General features: G+C 43.4%; 2 protein-coding genes across 3 annotated transcripts; one reads left to right on the top strand and one right to left on the bottom strand.

Moving 5' to 3' along the window:
* Positions 1–215: 215 nt before the first annotated feature.
* Positions 216–1,568, bottom strand: LOC111600582. Of its 2 annotated transcripts, none has more exons than XM_023316773.2 (4): positions 1,354–1,568; positions 839–1,293; positions 492–779; positions 216–425 (listed from the first exon to the last, which is right to left on the bottom strand). In XM_023316773.2, exons 1-4 carry the CDS (start codon positions 1,464–1,466, stop codon positions 268–270), a joined length of 1,014 nt encoding a protein of 337 aa, XP_023172541.1. In that variant the 5' UTR covers positions 1,467–1,568; the 3' UTR covers positions 216–267. The 2 variants fall into 2 exon arrangements, with proteins under 2 accessions (XP_023172541.1, XP_023172550.1); XM_023316782.2 differs by having other exon boundaries at positions 839–1,276; positions 1,354–1,435.
* Positions 1,569–2,060: 492 nt separating this feature from the next.
* LOC111600597 lies at positions 2,061–4,027 on the top strand. Its single transcript, XM_023316793.2, has 4 exons — positions 2,061–2,267; positions 2,332–2,786; positions 2,839–3,126; positions 3,196–4,027. Exons 1-4 carry the CDS (start codon positions 2,155–2,157, stop codon positions 3,348–3,350), a joined length of 1,011 nt encoding a protein of 336 aa, XP_023172561.1. The 5' UTR covers positions 2,061–2,154; the 3' UTR covers positions 3,351–4,027.
* The last annotated feature ends 10,949 nt before the right edge of the window (positions 4,028–14,976 follow it).

Consider the following 14,976-nt stretch of genomic DNA (forward strand, 5'->3'; position numbering starts at 1 on the left):
TAAATTTACATGCATATGTAATAGAGGAAATTCATAAAAATTGTTGCCTTTAATTTTATGAACATACCAAAACGTAAAGAAACTAATTCATTTTAAATAAAGAATTTTGTTTGCTTCAGGTCAACTCAGCACTGCTCGATTGACCTGCCTTACGTACCCACCTTAGATGCACAAAATAACCCCTATCAGAGCTTTGCATTGAGTTATTAAGTTGTCCTGTTTATTTATTAAGTGCAAATATAAAACAAAGAAGATTTGAAAGCCTTGCTAGCAGTAAGCTTCCATGTTTTCCATTCTCTGCGATTTACCATTCGATTTATTCGCGTTATCGAACTCCTTCAACAATTCATTCAGTATCAGCAGCTCTTCCTTGATGAAGTCTAATTCCCCAGCAATACCCAAACTCGGCGCATCTGAAATTGAACCTGTTTTTGTGGAATCATAAGTTAGTTAAATGTGTATTGGATAGTCTGTTGCCATTGAGTACCTACCACGTCGCCTACAGAGCAGAATATATAAAGCATTAATTGCGCCAATATTTCGCTCCCGCTCCAAGTAAGACGCAGAAATAACATCTTTAGTATGCGACAGTATCTTCTCCCACTTTATACACTTATCCCGAGACTCGTGGTAGGATCGCTCCAGCTTGGATAGATCGTTCTTGAGACCCAGCACAGTGAGAGCCGCCTCATTGGTGATCTTAACCATATGCTGACGCATCTCCTCGATCTCCTGTAGCTTCTTATTCTCCAATTTGCTTATCTCCACTTGGGCCAACACTAGAAAAATAGAATAAGATGAGGCAAGTGCAGTGCAGCGCAGCTTTTTCGAAACATACTAAGTGCATCGCAGCGATCCATGCAATCCTTTGGCGACACAAAGATGTCGGACACGCTCACAACCTCTTCGAGCACCTTTTCATAGGGCTGCAATTCCTCGACTGTGCCTTTGAGAGCCTCGCGAAAGGTCGTTAGCTCGCTAATGGAGGTCTTGAAGTTTTTGATGTCCTCGCTGAGCTCTTCGTGCAGCGCCATCTCGTCGTTGATGGCCTTTTCGGCGATGCGTTTCTTATCCCCGCAGTCCTTGATGAAACTGTTCACATCAATGAAGCGCTGCCTCAGCTCCTCCTGTGTCTTGTACATATGCTTGACTCGCCTTTCATTAATTTCCGACTGACGCTTCGAGTTGACCAGCATCTGCTCTTGCAGCTTCAGCATTTCTTCATGCTCCCGTGTATTGTGTATGTAGAGGAGTTCGATTGAGTCTCCCGCTGAATCTGGATTTGGACAATTGCTACGGAGGGCTTAAAGCTAACACAAACTGCTTTTGTACTCCATGCAGAATCAAACTTACATAAAGTACTTCTTCTGGGCCTTCGACTCCAAGTAGTCGCCTACCGCCTCCTCGGGCCGCAAATCCAGATTGCCCAGGACATCGATAGTCTTGGTCGGCTTAGTGCGTGGCATTCCAAAAGCTAATTAATAAGTAACAAATCAAACTAAATATGAAACAATTAAAGCACAAACTAGAACTGTGTAAGTGTATTAGTCATCTGAATGTTTATAAACGAATAAGTAACAAGCGCTTAAGCAACGCAAACTATGTTGAAAAAACACGTTCGTTGTCTGGGAAACGTTGGTTGGAAACAGTCATCAGGGGAAGTTATACATAACAGTAAGTTAGGCAGAAAGCAGTAACATCTGTGCAAATGTTAAAGGTCTGTTATGCAAAAGGAATAATGTCAATGAAAGTATACAATCTCAATTAGATATTTTATTATTTATTGAGGAAATACTAAGTGCCAAAAAGGAAAGTCATAATCTTAACCAACAATTTAATAAATATAAAATATATAAAAAATATGTTAAAATGGTTTTAGCCCTCTAAATTATTGATGGGTATCAATATTTAGATACCTCAAAGAAAAAATTCTTCAGAATATACATAACTCTTAGTTACTCTAGTTTGTCTCCATTCGCCTCATAGAAATCAACCTATTCTTATTTTATTTATTATAGCAATCATAGCATTCATTGTCAAATAGTTTAGGCAAATTAATATTGTTTACACTTGAAGGTCAGTCGACTAAAAAGCATTGGGAACGAAAGTTCATAACATATATTTTTGAAAAGAGCTGCAGAAGATCCGTACAAAATGCCGCGTCATAAGCCCACCAGAAAGACCGATGTCATCGGCAGCTTGGACTTGAATCCCGAGGAGTCGGTGGGCGAATACCTCATCTCTCGCCAGCAAGAACGCTTTTTTGTGTAAGTAAGAAGCCTGTTGATCAACCTGACCCCAAGTTGTCTGCAAGTCAATTTCCAATATTAGAAAACCGCCAAATTGGGATTCGGCGGGAGACTCCGTTGAGATGCTCTACATAGCCAATGCTCGAGAGCATGATGCCATGCTGGAGCTGCAGCGCCAGCTGCTGGAGGAGGCCCAGCGCGAGAAGGAGCTCAACCATCAGCGCATTGCGCAGATGTATCGGGTGCAGGAGCGCTTGAGGAAGCGTTTCATTGAGGTGAATGGCTTTATCAAGGACTGCGCGGACAAGAAGCGAACTGCCGAAACGATCATACGCCAGGAGGAAGCACTCCATGACGAACTGACCAAAGGCATTGATGAGTTCAAGAGGTCGGTTAGCGTTCTAAGCACCTTTCGCACTGCTCTCAAGGAGACTGTGCGTGAATTCCAACCGTACGAAAGGGTTCTCGATGAAGTGGTAAAGAAATCGGACATTTTTGTTTCTCCGAAAGATTGTTTGGATCGTTGCGATGCTTTAAGTAAGTTAGGAAATCATTGCAGCCTTAAACCCAGGTCGAATACTCTGCTTAGTGCTCGCCCAGGTTGAAATCAATGAGCTGGAGAACACTAAGCTACAAGAGATCGAGGAGATGCGCCTGCGCATGGTCAAGATAACGAATGAAGCAGCTTTAACCGTGCTGGGTCTGAAAAACGATCTGGCCAAGCTTGAGCGTTCCTATAACCAATCAAGGGCTCTGGGTCTTAGGTGGGAGAAGACGTTGAGTCTTTGTAAGGATACGATTAGCAACAACGATTTGGACAAAGATCGCGCGCTGGATGGACTCCAAATATTGTACCGCATGCTATGCAAGCGTCGTGGTGGGTTTCTCTTCATCTTTATCGTTTAGTGTGGACTGTCCTCAGCTGGTTGTATTTTCATCTCTGTAGATATCGACGCCCATTATAATCGACGCGATGTAGAGAAGAGCGTGGACTTCATCAAGCGTGAAATAGAGCTGCTGACTCTAGTTTTGCGTGAGCTAGAGAAAGGCACCACCAAAGGGAGCAAGTCTGCACACCTGGATAGCGCTCTATGTGGATAAAAGGTACAATTTAAGGCTAAGCTAAGTTCTCTGAATAAAGTTTAAAGGCAATGCAAAATCAGGCCTATTCGAGTTGGGAGTTTATTGCGCATTCGACTAACTCTTAACTAATCCAATTCCCAAAACGTATGCTTGTGTCTTATAAATTTGTTGCCGAAGCAAATCAAATCAAATTTAATAATAAAAAAACTTCGACGCAGTCACATAGACAGAATTTGGACAACTTCTCAAGTGGCTGTCGATTGGGGGAAAGCACTTCAAATACAGAACTGACGAGGCAGACAGAAACGGAGGCAGACAGGAACAGGGACTGAGCCTGAGCCAGCTCCAGCGCCGGCAAATAAATTTTACGTTCGGCAGCAAGTCGACAAATCGAATCTCTTGCATCTTTCCATTCAATTGCCAATTGGATTCTATGGCCAGAGATAATCCAACTTAAGCAGAGATAATTCTTTTATGCGAACATTTTGATTTCGATTTCTGTCCCCGCATTTACAACTCGAGCGAGTGGCACGAGGCATGAGCAATAGAACTAGCAACTAATTTCATGCCGCCAATGCCACGCCCAGTTCCAAAGAAGTTTCAACTGCATTTCAACGGGGATTGGGGCGTGTCGTTTGTCTTTATTCAATTTACTTTATTTGATTTGCGACTTTTGTCGGTATCAGCCGAAGCAGCAGGAGTTCTAGTTTAAAAATAAAATCGAATTTTCTTCAAGCAGAAATAAAATGCAAAGAAATGTGTTTTTCGCCTAGGAAAATCGACACACATACAAATACAGCATTTGATATCGCAATGTAGTTGAAAAAGTCAACGTTGGTTTATTTAAATGCCAACAGCTGACCGCCCACAAATCCACCCGGCAACGGTTCCTATTACTTTCCTTTGGGTTTGTGGTCGAGGTGGGGACAGCAATTACATTAAGGCTGAGATAGTTTCGGTATCGTCCCTTTTTTTGTTCGGGCCATCGCATTTGGGCAAATTGTCGTAAGCACTTAAGATTTGTTGCCAGTCATTTAAATAATTGAAAATATATCAATTGTCAGCAATACTGAGACGCAATTGAAGTGCATCCCAGTCAGAGAACGGGCATCTTTCCCAAGATTTGATATCCCTCTATTGCAGGTTGAAGTGTAGCTCCGTGTGAATCATTCGCTACTTGTCCAACCTGTCGCTAGCGCTAAGTATGTCGGATGACAATAAAGCCTAATGGGATTCCCAGTTAATCCTTTAATTGCATTGCATTTACAGTCTGCAAATTAAATAATAAGCATTCAATTGTAGTTGGGAGAGGAACAATTACCGGGGGTCGTCTGAAAAGTTACGAAAACAGAAACAGAAGCAGGAACTCTCTAAGGCTCTAACAAGTAGCGTGCGTTGGCTGATCTATTGTCTAGGCAAAAGCTGCAGCTCTCAAATGTAAAATTGCTCTTAAGCAAGAACTGAAGGAATCTCCAGCGAAGCTCACAAAAGTCTGACCTAGTCTCAGACTCCTTGTTAAGTAAAAGTTTCGGACAACTTTTCTGGCCACACACGATTCAGTTTCCTTTTAATTTTTGCATAGTAGACGCAACACTTAATTTAACTTTACAAGTTCTTAATGTGCCGGCCAGACAGTGCCATTGTGTGGGGTAACCCCTAGAAGACGGAGCACGAATGGCAATTAGAGAAACAATTCGAGCCAGGCAGCAGGACAATGGGCGAATAGAAGCAAAAGGCGCAATTAAAGGACACTTGAAGTCACAGTCGACTTGGCTGTAAGTCATAGTTGACTTTAAGGCCGTTTAAATTGAAGCCTCTTTGAGTGGCAGGCAGAACGGTAACTGCAATAAATGTCATGCGATTACCGCAGCAACAGCTACACACAACATCTACAAAGTCAGTAGCAAGAAGAAGGCTTCAACTTGATTAATACCATAACACATGATTTATTATGCTTGTCAATTGACAGGCAGTCAGGCGAGCAGGCAGTCAAGCAGCCAAGCAAGGCAGGCAGGCAGGCAGGCAGGCAGGCAGGCAGGAAAAGCACATTATGAAAGCTGTGAGGCGCTTCAGGCGGAGATTGGTATCGGAATCGCCTTGCGCGTTGCGCCTTGTGCCTTGTGCCTTGTGCCCCGTGATAAGATGGCAAATCGGCTTAAGCACAGCTCCGCCTGCTCCCATTCCTCTGCCAGCCCGACAGACAAGCAAACAACAATCGTCATCATCAATTCAGTCAGCGACATTAATATCCTCACGGGCGGGCCAAAGCTGTCGTCTGACATTTGTGACACCTGCATTGATTTGTCTTCCTACTGAGCATCCCTATTCAGGGTTGCCAGACCGACCTCCTTTAAAAGCCACCTGCCCAACCATTGACTGAGTGCCTTTCATGTCTTACAAATGCTTTTTTTATGCGCTAATGTCGCTGTGGCTTTTGGTTGCCAACTTTAAGTTGGCCAGCCAGCCTGCCAGCCTGCCCTGACTCTCAGTCCCAGCGCAGTCGTAGTAGGCGAGAGGCCCATTAGTGCCAGGTTCTAATGGCCTAGACGACAAGACGCTGCAATTACCACCCCTCCCAAAAAGCCAACAGCAGCAACTACATGACTACTCATACCACTCGTAAGTACCTTCACATAGTTGATAATTTATTCATTTGCCGACGACGACAGCAGCTAGCAGGAACAACATTTAAGGAACCCCAGGACCCAGTGGCTCAAGGTTAACCGCACACACACACACCTAACACATGTTCAGATGTAGATATGCAATAGAAAACTTACGGCTGCCGAATGGCAGCTACCCTTAATGACTTCATTAGAGGCCCGGAGCAACCCCTTTTCACAATGCCAGCAATCAAGTCGACTATCTTAAGATCCGCTGTTCCGCCCTGTCTATGCGGGGTGCAAAAAAGGAGAAAACAAAATTTATCTCGATTTTTAATTTGATTGCCAAGCGTCAAAAGCAACAGCTCCGACAATTGAGAATTATGTTTGAATGCTCTCGGATAACAGCTGTGCCATTAGGTGACTTTCACAATTTCCAGTGCCCAACCCCTTTTCGAGAGATTTTTCAATTGAGTTGCGGGCCCTTTGTTAGCCCTCAATAGAGAGTTCGCATACGCAGTATTTAACGTGGCGTTTTGTAAGCTTAAGCAATTTTTTCATATCATTGTTAAGTCCTTTTTTGGGTGGGCTGCGGGGCAGCTTAAGACCCCTCACAACTGTTGTAAAAAATTGGAATTGTAAATTTTACACTTATCAAGAGGCATTTGTTGGCTTTTATTGAACTGAATTGCCAAGGCATATGTGTGCCCTTTGCTCTCACTTGATTACCATTTGCATAAAATCATCATTGAGGACTGAAAATTATGTTCGGTTTTTACGGCTATTGAACCGGGTTTAAAGGAAGTGAAATGTTGCTCGTTATGGCTTCCGTTGTAATTCCGAATGTGTTGCCAAACATAAAGAAACCAGCCTGCAATGGCTTAGCATAGATGTCATGGACAATTTATTATATCTAATGATGGCTCAGGTATATAAGTTGATCCTTTACTTGCCCTAAGGAGAAGCGCCTCAGCATTGACTGAGACGAAATACACGAAGAAAGATAGATCGTGTCTAATATAGCAAGCCTCTGCCTCTTCGGCGTGTAAGTATTTATAAACATTGACAACTTAAAGTGAAGTCTATAAGTGACACGAGTCTGGCTTCTACTCCAGACGCCCGACCCGAAAAAGGGCAGCTTTCTGGGCGCAACAACATCAATAATAACAGGAGCAACACGACAGCTACAACAAAATCAGCAACACTTGTGGTCAAACTTGAAAGCCTGTTTGATGGTTACCTTATGAGTGAGGGAGCAATAGACCCGCTTCCCCTATGGCCAGCCGGAGGGTTGGGTAATAAAGTCCGCTGCTTGAAACTGTCAGAAGTAAGTGCGTGCGGTAGACAGTTGGGCTAGCTTGGGATGTTTGGATTGGGGAAGTACTAGATAGCGAAACAGAGAGGGAGAGGTCGGAAGAACGAGAGAACGAGAGAGATGACTTGGTGAAAATATTGACAAAGCAATTTGCTTGTCAGACAATTAAGCGTCTAATTGGATGAATGCACGGCCACGTGGTAAGAAGATGAAGAGCGACTGGAACGGAAGTCGCCGGCTTAAATTTAAACAACTCTAATGCCTCCTCTCCCATAACCAGCCCAGCTATACTTGAGTGTGACAGAGCTGGGGATTTATGTGCAGCCAGTCTGCCAGATATCTGCAGACAAGTGAAGCAATAATCACAGTGCCATAAATTCAAAGTGCTTCTCTCTGCCCTAAACAACAACTACCCGAAACCCAAACAGGAGACGGCAGTTTTTAATATATATAACTCAGAGAACTCACAGATATGCCAGAATGACAGCTGTACGGATCCGGATCTGGACACTTTGTCACAAATGAAACAGCGCCGAGAAGATGCAAAAATATATTTCAAGTACATTATGGCAGCTGAGTGCGAGGCAACACAACGCCAAAAGGGGACGCCAAGCCGGAGGAGGTCTAGTTGAGTCCGCAGCTGCTCTCAGCTCAAGGACTAAGCGGCCTGTACGGATTTGCATGTTAGACCAGAGAATTCGTTTCGTTTGCCAAAGATAAGTGAAATGTAATTCAGACTGGCAGTGAAAGTGCCAACGGGGTATTTGTAGTGCAGGTGCGGGAAGGGGCTGGTATGAGCTGGTATAAGCAGAGAGGTTACCAGCTTAACTGGCACTAAGTGGACTGCATCGCGATGCCAGATAGCTACATTAGAGGCTATCAAAACGCCATTCAAGTCGCATGCATTGAAAACTGTAATCAAGTCGTCGCAAAGTGGGTCAGGCAAATAAAATAAAAGTGGGGAGAGGGGTTGGCTGGGCAGCCTGCTGCGTCTTCTTTCTTCTTTCACATGTGGCACGAACATGAAAGTATTTGCAATCCAACGCAGCTTCCATTGAAGTTCGCTTCATTTTTTCCGCTTTTCTCTTCACAAATTGTCACCATTTGCTGCGCTTGAGGCCCCCTGCCTTGGCGCCCCACTCTCCTGCCTCCATAGACAAACATGTGGGGTAGGCGAAGGCCACGCCTGGGTGGCTTGCAAAGCGTTCACATTTACATTTCTTAGCTAGCTGCCTCTGCTGATTTATGTCCTGCAATTGACACGACATTTTTCGCTTTTCAACTCGATGTACTGACAGTTTACCTAGCAGACAGGCGCGAGAAATAAGTATATAACTATGATGTGTGCGTAAGTGTCTGTAGCTGTGGGTGTGTCTGTGCTTTAAGGAAGTTGGCAATCGACAATGGGCAATTGGCTTTAAGGAGTTGGATATTAAGCGCATTTGCGCACCGCCAAGCCACAGAGGCATTCAAACCACACTACATGCTTGGACGACGTACAAAAACTTAATTACTCTCTCTGGTTAGCGAGGCCTGAGTGGTTCAACCGAGTGAAATTCGTTCATGATTGGCCCCTTCACACCTCATAAAGACCGCAATAATAAACGCAATTTGGGCAGAAATCCAATTAAATGCCCGATGCCAGCTGAGAGTATTCGCCACAGCACCAAAGCACTTTCCTGGACACAGCCAAACTTAAGAGAAAAACACTAACCACAACGACAACTTTCGCCAACAACACATCATCGATGTCTATGAGGATAATAACCAGCTGCTGAAGTATGCTGAAGTATGCCGAAGTATGAAGTGGAGCCAGTTGCTTGGCTAAATTAGTTGATGAGATGGAGAGACACTCCCAAGTGACTGCTGGCCAGGCATTAATTGTGCTCTCGCTAACTCACTCTCTGATAAAAATTGCAATTATTTAGCCAAAATGTGCGAGATGCGAGATGCTTGATGCGATGAAGTGGGCGTCTTTTTCTGGCCAAGTGTGAGCCAACAGCTGAGCAACATGACAAAGTCGTCTGTAATTTATTTCCTGTTGACTGTTGGCCTGTTGACTTACCCCGGCGAGACAAAAGCAAACAGACGTAGTCAAGATAACTTGCAATTTTGGCATTGATGTGGCGACTGCCTGAGTGACTCCTGCAACGGACACTTCAAGTTGGACTCATTCGCCTTGTGGGCGTGTTGAATGCTGTGGCTAATGAAGTGCATGCAAATACGCTGGATGGGTAAGAAGAGTCTTGGCTTGGCTCTGATTTTCAGCTGACTTCTTTGCCGGCTACTAATGAGTTCGTTCGGGCTGTGGCTGAAGGTGTGGCATCAAAGTGTTCAAGAGTCAGTATAACTTTTACAGCAGCTTCTACTCCATTATGCAGCAGGCTGCAGTTCAACTTTAGCTACAGCTTTAGCCACTTCACTGGCATCTAGCAGGCATCCACTTGATGTGGCCAATGTGCTGCCGTTTGCCATTGCCGTTGCCGTTGCCGTTGCCGTTGCCGTTGCCGTTGCCGTTGCCGTTCGCCTTTGGTTGATGTTGATAAATGATGTTGCATTTTCATTTAGAAAATTTGTTGTTAAAGAAAAGTCACTGATTGACTAACAGGACGGCATTGAGGCAAAGTTGCCAACATGCAATGCTGCCCAGTCGATGGAGACACGGACAGATGCAGTGACTGCCTGTCAGCAAAACGTTTAGTGGCAAAGCACACGAGTGAAGTTACTTGGACAACAGCCCAAGCACGAGGCACAACCACACACACATAGAGATCAACACACAACACAACACACGCACAGTGGCTGGCGAATCAATTATGCAGTGTAGTTGCATATAGAGCAGCATAAAGCAAGACTGATAGAGAGAGAGAGAGTTGCGTCCAGACTTTGCTGAGTTGGCCAAGCTCCGTGCAGGCAGCTGCTAATGCTAAAAGCAAAAACTTTTCCTACTAAACTAAGCGCAATGTTCACGCCTTCACATGGGGTATGAAGAAACAGAGCCTGGTGTGTATTTTGTAGTGTCATCTATTAATCAAGTTCAAAAGGCGCTTAAAGAAATTATTTAAATTAGAGGCAGACTGGCTATATCTCACCTCTGATTAGCTGAGTACTTTAACTAAACAATCTTCCACATTTAACTGCTGTTTAAGTATGAGCTAAGTATGAGTGTCTATTTCATTCCAAAAACAATTGATTTCATGCTCCCTCATACAGGAGGCTGCTGGGTTCTGTCTTGTTTGTCTACTTATGGCAAAGTTGTGGACATGTGGACATCCAATACACCTGCCTTTTCCGTAATATCCTCTTAAAGCTGATCCTTTCTTAGCTTCTTTTAGCAATTCTTCTGTGCAATTTAAATCCTTTAATGCTGTTAGCCTACGCAAGCCTTGCATTAGTATATCTATTTAGTCTGTGCGCCCAAGTTCTGATCCTTGGAAACCTTTCAGTTTTTAAGCTTATCTCAGAGCGAATCTTCAAAGTGACTGACGTCAACTCTGTTTGGCTTGGCACCCCCGAAGGCTTTGCCAGCTGGTTGAACAAGGACAAGGACACAAGGCACCCGCAACCGCCCATCCCCCCAGCCTGATGGGCACCCATTGGTGGCAACAATGCAGAGCTCGTAGTAGCTGCGTTGTTGCGTGGCTCTGCCTTCCTGCATCGCACTCCAGAATGCCATTGCAATTCCGTTGCCATTCTTTTGCAAATGCTTGAAGCACTTTCATTGTGGGGTCCTTCCCAGCCGGGACCCACTTGTAAGCGTCGCATGCCTGGCCGCCCATTGTCAGTGCAACTTTTGTTGCAAGGCGCAATGCTTTAATCTTAAACATGCCAGCGGAACACTTGAGCATTGTCAAGTGGCTGTCAGCTGCCAGCTGCCAACTGCCAGGTCGCCGCGCCACCGCACCACCCCTCCCTCCCACCTACCAGCCGTGCGACAGTTGTCCCGCGCACGCAAAGCAGACAGTTGACTTGAGTTTGACTTCAGCCGTAGCTCCAACGGCTCTAACAGCTTCTCCAGATCCCCAAGCTCCACTAAGTGGGTGCAGCCTTGGCTTAGCTTAGGTCTTCAGCATGACTAGACTCGAGTCAACTCGACTTTCGCTGAGCTTTAAGACTGTGTTTAATTTCCAGCGCCAGCCACGCCCCCGAGCTGTTGAGAAACCAATTCCCAAATCCTTTAGTCATTTGAAGTGTTTATCTATATCGCTAACCGCAACCTCGTTGTTCGGCTCCCTTGAATCCTTTTCGAGTTTCGGCACTCAATTTGTTGTTGTTCTGGTTTTGGTTTTGCCTTCAGCCAGCTCCCGACCCGGTTGCCTAGTGCCGGTTGTTGGTTCCTCATTTTTTGGCATGTGCACATTTAATTGAAATTTCCCAACACGCCCACTGGCCACCCTTTGACGCCCCCTATTCTACGCACCAAACGCTCGTCTTGAGCGCAAATTTTAATTAAAATTTTCGCAGCGCTTTGTCGCTTTTTCCACGCTTTCTCGCTCGGCTTTAAAGTGTGAACTTGCAAGACACTTTTCCAGCAGCTAGCCGGGATGTGGGACTAACCCCCTATAGAATCTCTGTTCACTCACCCTTCGCGCCTGCTACCTCTCTTAACAGCCGCTGGTAAAATATTTAACATGCAAATGAGTTTGGCTCTGCATAAAGTTTCGCTTTAAATGTGTTTATTTTAGTTGCCACGCCCACGCCCAGGTCGCCTACCGGATTCCTCGTTGAAAAGAGTTACAAAGTTAGTGAATATTTTAGCACTTCTTCGTTGCGTTTAACATTTATTTAGCCGGGCCACTTTTGCGGGCTCAGCGCTTAAATATGCTCCACCATTGCACTGAACTTTGACCCTTTACCTAGCTATGTCCATTCCCCATCCCCATCCCCATCCCCTTCCTTGCCCAAGACGGCGTTTTACATGTTAATGAGTTTTTTAAATTTCAATGAGCTGGTCAGCCGGACAGCTGGCATGCTTAAAGAGTCGCGCTCTGATTGCTAAGCAGTAGCCAAGCTCTGAACAGCTTTTCATTTTTCTAATCAACACTAATTCTATCAACACTTTCCGCTTACACGCTGCCCACCCTGTCCCATCGTCATGCAACATCATCATCATCTGCGACATAATAATCATCATCAGCAACAGCAACAGCAGCAGCAGCAGAATCGCGGTTGCAGTCACATGCGAACAAATCTTTGGCACGTTTCAATTCATTAGCTTCGTGACATTTGTCGTTTGATTTCACTTGGGCAATAACTTTGCCCCAGTGCCCCTACCTCTGTCTCTGGCCTCTGCCATGCCTCATGCCTCATGCCCCATTCCTCATTCCCCCTCCACGCACCCAACTATGTCCCGTTGCAGCGTCGAACTCATTCATGCATTCATTCGCATTCACACGCATGCCTCGACCCAGCTACAGCTCCCTACCCATGACCCTGCTCCCTCCTCTCTGCCCATTTTCGTTGCAATGAAAACGCATTGTGGTCGAAATTGTTAACAAAATGTCAAACGGAAACTCGGCAACGGAATGGGCGGGGAGGCGGGGGACAGCGCCGGCGGTGCCCAATAAAACTTCAATAGCCTCGGCGACCCGATGTTGCACAGTGAGTGATTTTTATGCAGCCAAATTATAGGAAGTACAACAGGCACCAAGCAGGAGGCAGGAGCCAGACCAGAGAGAGCGAGTAGAGCGGGTGCCAACTGATTGTGCGGTTCTTGCTACAATTGTTGTCATTGTTATAGCTGTTGTTGCTGCACGTGATGGTGACGAGTGCAAAGGGCCCCAGCGATGAGACAATTTCTGGGAACTGTGATTTAGCCAACAAAGTCATTTCCGTGACAAGTGAGTCAAGAATGAAGAGCAAACTAATATTAGAAAATAAGTAATACAAAACGTACAAATAAATAAATAATTAAATACAACTTACATATTATATTATTATTATATATATTATAAGTAATTAAAAGAGTTATTAAATTCAATTTTATATACTTTATATTATTTTATACATTTTTTTATAGTAAATTTGTAATGTAAATATAATAAAAATAAAAAAATTAAATTAAAATATTAATTATCTCAATAATTAAGTGTAAAATTTTTGGGCATGCTACAAATTTAAAATCAATTTAATTTTTAATAAATACTCACATTTATTAATACATATTTAACACAACTTATTTTCTTTAAAAATAAACATCAATATATTATTAGCAAAAATTTAAATTGCAATTTAAAGTATACAATATTTATTAATAAATAATAACATTTTTTTAAAAATTGTTATTTTTAAATTCGTTTTTTTATATATAATAATTATTTATACGTTAACAATTTAATTTAATTTAATTAGAACCCCTTTTATAAATATTTATATAATTTATTTACTACATCTACATCAAATTACATTTTCTAAATCAAGACAATTTCTTCTCTATAATTGTAAACACTCAATTGAAGACAGTAAAGCAGAAATGCATTTTCCAAAAACTTATTTTCTTCATCAGCTTCACTGAGTGAATCAATGGTTCAGTTCATGAAACTTGTTCCAGTTTAAAATGCAGTAAGTGGAGTGTGCTGAAATCAGATGAAAACTAAATTATATGCCAGATAGCAAGCTAAGAGAATAACGTCATATGAAATATAACATATATGAAAGGTAAGAGAAGCTCAAATCTAGATACATTTTAATATCTTTATGTTATAATAAAATATTAGATCATTATCACAATAACCCTTCGTAATATTTTTACTTTACTTCAAATCTAGATACATTTTAATTTCTTTGTGTCATAATAAAATATTATATCATTATCAAAATAACCCTTCGTAATATTTTTACTTGTTCGATTATTTTTTTAGAGAATAAGTATAGATCTCAAATATTGATCCTGATCTACTCCCTGCACTGATCTCTCACCAAATTGAGGAGAGTTGTAATACCGTGATTTGTGGGTCATCCCTGGGCCGCAAGGACACGCAACTTATCAACTATGCGACACCTTTTCCATTGGCATTTTTACTGTCCAATGGAGTAGCTTATTCTGGACGATGTATGCGATGTGTATGCGCGACATTTCCAACTAATGTTGTTGCTGCACTTGTTGTTGTCGCTGCTGTTGCAGTGCTCTTAATTTCGGGTGTCGGTGGCGGGCACGTATTTAGCTGCAATGTAATTATGGAGCGCACATGTGTTTGCCTGATTAGGCGATAGGTGGGCCTGGGAGCCGTCGTTGCTGCGATTTGTATGCAGCTCCAGCGGTAGGCCGGGGTCTCCATTCCGGGGAGCTTGGGTCTGGGTCTGGGTCTGGGCTGGCGTGCGTGACCGGCAGTTGTTGCGATGTTTGACTTACAATTATAAGCGCTGCACACATGTTTGTACACACTCACATACATATATATATACAGACATAGATATATGCGACATACAGCTCATTATCAAATTTGTCGCGAATTTGTACCCGATGTTGTTTTATATGATAAGGGACGTGGCAGTTGGTAAGTGCGAAAAGAGTTGTTGTTGGGCTCCTGCAGCGATGCATTTTGATGTAGCTGAAGATAACGCGAGTGTCAAATCGGATAATGCAAATGACAAATATGACAAATATAATTATAAATGGATAATGCGCTGTTTTAATTATGCTTTATCTTGCTTCCGCGTCTGTTGCTCTTGTCCCATGTCGCATTAGCCCCAATTAGATTTGAATATGTGCTGTGTCAGTTTGACA

Source organism: Drosophila hydei, unplaced genomic scaffold (assembly GCF_003285905.1).
Source record: "Drosophila hydei strain 15085-1641.00,03,60 unplaced genomic scaffold, DhydRS2 tig00000149-arrow-pilon, whole genome shotgun sequence".
NCBI lineage: Eukaryota > Metazoa > Arthropoda > Insecta > Diptera > Drosophilidae > Drosophila > Drosophila hydei.